This window comes from Micromesistius poutassou (genome assembly GCF_964030765.1).
Source record: "Micromesistius poutassou genome assembly, chromosome: 2".
Lineage (NCBI taxonomy): Eukaryota > Metazoa > Chordata > Actinopteri > Gadiformes > Gadidae > Micromesistius > Micromesistius poutassou.
Window position 1 is genome coordinate 18334182 of NC_140272.1, and position 7484 is coordinate 18341665.

Sequence of the window (7484 nt, forward strand, 5' to 3'; positions counted from 1 at the left end):
CCCGGTCCCCTGCTTTGGTCCCTCTGAACACCCAGCTGCAGCTGACAGAGCAGCGCCAGCCAAGGGACAATTAGGGGAGCGTGGGAGAGACAGCTGGACCTGCTGCCAATTAACATGACCAGTAACAGCGAACACACACACACACACACACACACACACACACACACACACACACTTTTTTTCTTCATGTTACGTTTTGTTCCTTTTACAAACACAGAAATAAGTAATGCAATTTATTTATTCATGTCTACAATAACAAAAGCGCTATAACGTCACAGCTTAATTGAAAGTGCATCAAGGGAACATCGTGTTGGTGGCGTTAGCTGGAAACAGAAACTCCAGCCCTCAAAGTCTGCAGAAAGGACACATGGCTGATGCCTTTTAGTCAAGTGGGTCGGCCATGTTGCCAGCAGTAACTCCTCAGAGCAATGTGTGTGTGTGTGTGTGTGTGCGTTTGTGTACGTGTGAGTGTGTACATCTATGTTTGTGTTTGTGTGTGTGTGTGTGTGTGTGGGGGGGGGGGGGGGTGCGTCTCTCTCTCTCTCTCTCACTCTCACTCTCTCACTCTCTCTCACTCTCTCACTCTCTCTCTCTCTCTCTCACTCTCTCACTCTCTCACTCTCTCTCTCTCTCACTCTCTCGCCAGCGGACCCGGCCTAGCAGCAGGCCCTGCAGCTGCCTGACCCTGCTCTCCTGCGGCAGGGCCAGCAGCCTCCGCTGAACGTGCTCGTCCGCCTCCAGGAGCTGCTCCATGTAGCAGGAGGAGCCCAGCAGGACGTGGCCCGTGGCCTGCATGGAGAAGAGGGTCCAGCGCAGGGCCTCCCTGTGGAGGGGCGGCAGAGAGCGTCAGTCAGTCAGAGCTGCAGCCAGCTTAGTAGAGGTGGACACGCACGCACGCATGCACACGCGCACGCACGCACGCATGCACACGGGCACGCACGCATGCACGCACGCACGCACACACGCACGCACGCATGCACACACGCACGCATGCACACACGCACGCACGCATGCAGGCACGCACGCACACACATGCACACATGCACACATGCACGCACGCATGCACGCTTCTTTTTGAAGTATCTGACAACACTTATACATAGACATATTTATTCTTATGTGAAGACTATCACAACAAATGCAGTGCATGCTGATTATTCCTCTGTATCACACCAGACCAATGATCAATGATGAGTCTGTCCTGTAATATTTCATTTGACTCACTTGAGCATCCTTTTGGCAGCGTGGCACCGCAGGTCGTAGGTCACAGAGTAAACGCCATACAGGGTCGCCTTCACGCTCAGGCACCCAATGAAGTCTTTGGGGTTGTTCTTGTAGAGGTCAAAGGTGATCTTGGCCACATCTCTCCTGGGCTGGTCGCTGGTGTCGAGGTAAAGCCTTGACTAAACAGGGAGAAATGCTATCCAATCAAACGACAAGGATGGGATGGGTCAAGATACATGGCAGTGAGACTGTTCTCTTTGAATAGACCACAACACATGAGACACACATTGTGGGACAGGTGGCTAAATCTTTAATTTTATGTCACCTGGATTATTGTGCACCAGTACGGTCCTCTGCATCTAAAGGTCAACTAAAGAAATGACAAACGGCCTAGAACAGAGCTGCCATGTTAGTATTACATTGTCCCATGAGAACAAAGTGGACTGGTGTGGTTCATCAATTAAATTGGCCTATAATACAATAGGCCAATTGGTAAATAAAGTGATGGGGAAATGGCAGTGATAAAGGTCATGTGTGTTCATTTATATGCAATTAATCACTTGTTGTGATGCCTATTCTGAAGTGAGTCACGGTGGTTTGTAAATTTCAAAAAGTGGGTCACCAGATAAAAAGTTTGGGAAACACAATTATGGGCATAAATCTCACCATAAGTCAACCAGAGTTGATTTGAGGCCTTCACAGACACTTTGTGTACAGTTTGCTACTGCTGTCTGAGTATGCCTTTGCCAAGTATGCGCTCGTGAATCCCCTCCTCCAGCAACATGGTTGGTCAAAATTAAGCAAAATAAAATATTAAACTGAAGTCTGATTTGGGAGACGAGCCATGAACACATGACACCAACTACAAGAAAACCAAATCTGAAGGTAGGCTGGCCAACAGCGCCATCTAGTGTATTCTAGCAACATCTCAGCTCTCAGCCTTGGAAGTAGCTTCATACCGGAGTTGGAGTCCAACTTTGTCCCTTCTCCAGAACCATGAGGACTGAATTTTCCGGCAGGGTCTGGAAAAAGTCCTCAGTATCCACACCGGTGCCGTCTTCGTCCAGCACCAGTCCGCTGACACAGGACACACCCAGCGAGTCCATCACCTGACAATCAAGGCACATGGTTTAAGCATGGATTCGTCCTGCGGTCTAAAGGTATGTCTTTTTGTTATGCTTTATCATAGAGTGAGAGAGACAGGATGGCATGGGAGATAGAAGGGAGGACATGCAGCAAAGGACCACGGGCAGGAATCTAACCCGGGTCGCTGCGATCAGGACTAAGCCTTAATGGTAATAAGTATGTCTTTAATTAGATAAAAATGAAAACACAAAAATACTGAAAAGGAACTATTGAGGTAGATCCTCAAACATTAGTGATAGGAGCCAAATGTGTGGAGGAGTATCAAAAACAGATTCATATTAAAAAAAAAAACTGGGCAATACTGTATAAATGAACAAATGTTATCAAAGTATAGTATGTACATGTTTAGTACTGTATATAGTAGGCAGGCCACAAGTTTTAACCTTCAAGTCTCAAGCAAGTCCCAAGTCAGTGTGGTGAGAATCAAGTCCCTGTTATAAATCAAGCAAGTCACAAGTTAAGTCATACACCCACACACACACACACACACACACACACACACACACACACACACACAAACACACACACACACACACACACACACACACACACACACACACACTCACATACACACTCACATACACCTTTATTATTAAAAATTCTGATGATGATCTACCCCAGTTTCCACATTTACATCAGTTAAAAGACAGCAGGCCTACTCGTGGAAAGTCTGTTTTCAACATTAATTAAAACTGCAGCCTGCTTACCTTTTGAGAATCACACTGATATTTTACGGGAATCAATTACAAGCCTCCTTAATTAACATCGATGATATGAATGACATTTAAATAAAGCCCTGTAGCTCTAAAGGGCTCCAGAGGACAACAAAGTGATCCCCAGTGGCCTCTGCTGGTCTGCCGTGTCCCAGTGCGTTGCACAGTTTGCAGGCATTGCACAAGAAAATCTAGCCTGGGGAACCAGATGAATCCACAAGCTCACGTTTTATTTGCTCGTGCGTAGATAATACGCATTTGCGAATTGGTTCTGAAGATGTAAGGCTACTAGAAATCACCGTAGTTTAGAAACAGAGCATATATAGACTCCTGCCTCATCATTTCACCATTCAACAAACTACTTCTAGGTGAAGACATCTCAAAGGATGGTCACCACTCACAGGTATGACTGCTTTTCTTGCTTGCTATGGTTGCGGTTGAACTGATTATTTGCAACAGTCTTCAAAATATCATGAGTGGTGAACGTAAAAACAACACAACTTCTCAATATCCCTTAATGCAAATATCAAGTCCTTGAGTCATCTGTCTGAAGTCTAAAGTCAGTAATACCATTAGTCAAAGTGGGGCTTTTTATCAATAGTTAATCAATGTTAGTCAAGCCAGTCCTCAAATGTGTGACTTGAGTCTGACTCAATTCAAGTCAATTAAAGTCCCCCACTTCTGATGTATAGTAATGTAAATAGTATGCATACGTATAGTAATGTATATAATACGTATATGTATGGTAATGTACAGAGAGCATTAGGATTTATTTCTGTCAGAAGGTTGGACTCAATGCAAATGTCACCTCATCCAAGTCTTTAAACTGCTCATTCATCCTTGGTAATATATTCCAGTGCACACAGAACACTTCCTTCCTATGACTCATGCTGCCACTCATCTTCATGGTTTCTCACTTCTGACTCATGCTGCTTCACGCCACCAATTCATGATTAAAAATGTGCCAATAAAAGACCTTTGTCAGTATCTTCCATGTCCCACATCGTTTCTATAATAACCTTCTCCTGGCTCTTTCAACGGATCGACTGTTGAAACCCTCAGCCTGTGTCTTCAGACTCTACCTTACTGATCAGGCCTTCAGGAAACGCTCAGCCTGTATCTTCAGACTCTACCTTACTGATAAGGCCTTCAGGAAACGCTCAGCCTGTATCTTCAGACTCTACCTTACTGATAAGGCCTTCAGGAAACGCTCAGCCTGTATCTTCAGACTCTACCTTACTGATAAGGCCTTCAGGAAACCCTCAGCCTGTATCTTCAGACTCTACCTTACTGATCAGGCCTTCAGGAAACGCTCAGCCTGTATCTTCAGACTCTACCTTACTGATCAGGCCTTCAGGAAACGCTCAGCCTGTATCTTCAGACTCTACCTTACTGATCAGGTCTCGAAGCTCGTTCGCCATGATGCCCTTCTTCAGGCTGCGATCTGCACTAGTGACCCGGAAGGGCTTGGGCAGAGGGGGTTTCGCTGACATGCTGGCCGTTACGTATCTGGTGGAGTAAAACACATCGCCCAAGGGGGCTTGTGAGATTCTAATGTTTTACAACACAAGAACCTGCCCAAGGCTCGATGATTATTCATAGTTGATGATTTTATTTATTCAGTCTATAGAATAATGGCAAACGTCCACAACAAGCTCCCAGTCCCAAGTCATTTCTCTGGTTAGGAAGTAGGCTTTTTACACAGCCTAGAAAAAAACATGCTACATTATTAATTTCCCAAAACAGAAAGAGAAATACAAATATAAGCCAACATTTCTCTTTAATACTATTAGCAGTTAAATACTATTATAATTTTTTTTTTAAGTACACACTAATGCCAGCAGTGAGTTGCTGGGCGTGTTTGGGTTCGTACTTTGAGAGGGAAGTTGGAGATAGCAGACCGAGGGACTTCATGGCGTAATCCATTTCCTGAGAGCCAACACAAGAGCAGAGATCAACATGGTGACGACACTGGTCAGCTCTTTAAACCGCAGGGAGTCCGACACAAAACACACACTACTTTGAATCTTGGGGGCAAGTTCAAAATAATAACTGAAACGTATAAGCAGTGAAAGTTTTTTTTATTTAGCTGGAATTGATTAACATAGATTAACTTCCTAAATTATAATTCGAGTGAGCGATCGCCTGATCCAAAAATGATGCAACTACTTTCCTGAACTACTTACACCACCATAGGGTATTTATTCAGATCACCAGATCAGCTATGTGCCTTGACGGAAACAATCCAAACTGAGCCTAATACACCAAATTAATAAACAAATTAAGTCCTAGTCAATGAAACACACCTATCAAAACAAAACAAAAAATACAAAAAGTACAAAATAAATTGATGATTAAACATGTACATACCTATAGACTCGGTTCCCCAGTTTGTTAAATATAACTTTTGAAGAAACGCAATATACTGTTGGTTTATAAAACGCTTTAGTCGTTTAATCGGAACAACCTCACCAGACGCAGTGTCATCTGGACTGTGTGTTGCGTCGCCTCTATTTAAATGGTATTGCACCATTCTGCTCTTTCACCTTTGTGCTTCAGCAGTGTTGAGCAATCCTCTGGGGAACAACACATGATCGTGCAATATAAATGTCTTACATAACTATGTTTCATTTATCATACAGAGACATTGTTTGTATTAGTTGCAAGGGTAGGAAAATAATAAGAGGGGATAGGTTATTTGCATTTTGAGTGATGGGTTTGTGTGGTGTGTATGGGGAGACACTTTGAAAACACTCACTAATAGCCTAAAAGACATCATACTTGTATTAATATGACACATTTCAACCAATAAGCTCTGATCCGCATCATTCAATCATAGACGTCACCCTATTGGACACAGTGCCTGACCCAGACATGATACTCTAGATAATGCTATGTAATTCAATCAGATAACAATGACGTCAGTGTGTGTGTCCCTGCGTTCAGATGTCTATGTGTAGGCCTACAGCGAGGACACACACACACACACACGCACACACACACAGTGGCGGATTTAGCAAATTGGGGGCCCAAGGCGAAGATATGTATGGGGCCCACCCTATCCGATCTTTAAAAGAGAACAGAGGAAAAAAATGTACCGACTGAATGGTGGATAGGCAGGTAAAGCTAATCCACGCGGAAGTAAAGGTTGGAGATGAGAAAAAAAATCTTCCCCTTTAAACCCTGCATACACTTCTTTACTCCAAAATGAAGAGGGAAAGCAGAGAACACACAAAGTGTAGCACTACACAAACTAATAGTCACGATGGAACCCAACAGAGAATAAGGTTAAGAAAATGAGAGAAAGAGAAAGAGAGAAAGAGAGAGAGAGAGAGAGAGAGAGAGAGCGAGAGAGAGAGAGAGAGAGAGAGAGAGAAAAGGATAGATTGTTCTCCACATCACACGCTTCTGACACAGAGTCCTACTTATTGATGTCTGCTCACAGGTCTTCACCTAGCGCCACTTCACAGCTAGCTGCTGTAGCGATATGTTGAACGCTAAGGACGTTGTTGTTGTTACTGTCTGTATCCCCAACAATAGCCGTAAAAAAGTGTCATCTTTGGCAGCGTTGCCAAATACTTATCAGAGTCTTCTCGTTTTTTTCTTTTATTTGAGCTGCTTGGGTAACTTTATTTCCTAACCCTTTATTTTATTTTTTCGTGTTTAGACTCGTCCAGGGCCGGACTGGGAGACTTTTTCAGGCCAGGAGTCAGTCATGTAACCAGGCCACCCTGGCCTTGCCCACACGCGCACGCTCACGCCCACACCTACATGCATTGGCACGCATGTACACGCACATGCACACATGAACACACACACACACACACACACACACACACACACACACACACACACACACACACACACACACACACACACACACACACACTGCATTCCAAATAGAAGTTCAAATATGGGACCTATGTACAAACTAAGTTAGGAATATACAGTAACTTTTGTGTTTGGGGCCGGGCTGGTAAAATACAGTAACACAACAATCCTCAGCAAAATCCACTAACACACTTACTAGAAGAGAATAAAGGTTTAACGCAGTGCCAAGGTTACATAAACATCATATCATGTGGAATGTCAACTGCCTCTTTGGCATATATTTTTATGTGTAGCCTACAATATAACCTAATAAACAAAGACAACAAAGTCCAAATCAAACAATTAATCAGCTATGAGGGGACAGCCTTTGAATACATGTTCACAGAACATGCACGCACTGATAGACGCAATGTATAATACAGTCCGAGTCGAGAGTATAGTTCCTAATAAGCAATCACATAATATTGACTCATATTCTAATATAGGGCTGGGATACATAACAGCAAGTCAGCAACAGACAGCAAAATTCAACACCACTAGTGCTTAATTGAATGGCAGCTATTACCGTAT

At 43.7% G+C, this 7484-nt stretch overlaps 1 protein-coding gene across 1 annotated transcript; it reads right to left on the reverse strand.

The window, feature by feature from the left end:
* Positions 1-220: 220 nt before the first annotated feature.
* LOC311338380 (lipid transferase CIDEC-like) lies at positions 221-5592 on the reverse strand. The gene is made up of 6 exons (XM_084463649.1): positions 5454-5592; positions 4957-5012; positions 4472-4592; positions 2184-2333; positions 1225-1403; positions 221-823 (listed from the first exon to the last, which is right to left on the reverse strand). The coding sequence occupies exons 2-6, from the start codon at positions 5007-5009 to the stop codon at positions 616-618; spliced, it is 711 nt and encodes a 236-aa protein (XP_084319775.1). The 5' UTR covers positions 5010-5012; positions 5454-5592; the 3' UTR covers positions 221-615.
* Between the last annotated feature and the right edge of the window lie 1892 nt (positions 5593-7484).

Bases quoted from the DNA above. Each gene is read 5' to 3' on its own strand.
- LOC311338380 (XM_084463649.1), bottom strand. From the start codon at position 5,009: ATGGATTACGCCATGAAGTCCCTCGGTCTGCTATCTCCAACTTCCCTC. The intron at 2,334-4,471 runs GTAGAGTCTGAA...CTTGATTGTCAG, and splicing joins TTCGAGACCTGATCAGTAAG to GTGATGGACTCGCTGGGTGT. The intron at 824-1,224 runs GTGAGTCAAATG...GCCCCTCCACAG, and splicing joins GCTGCCAAAAGGATGCTCAA to GGAGGCCCTGCGCTGGACCC.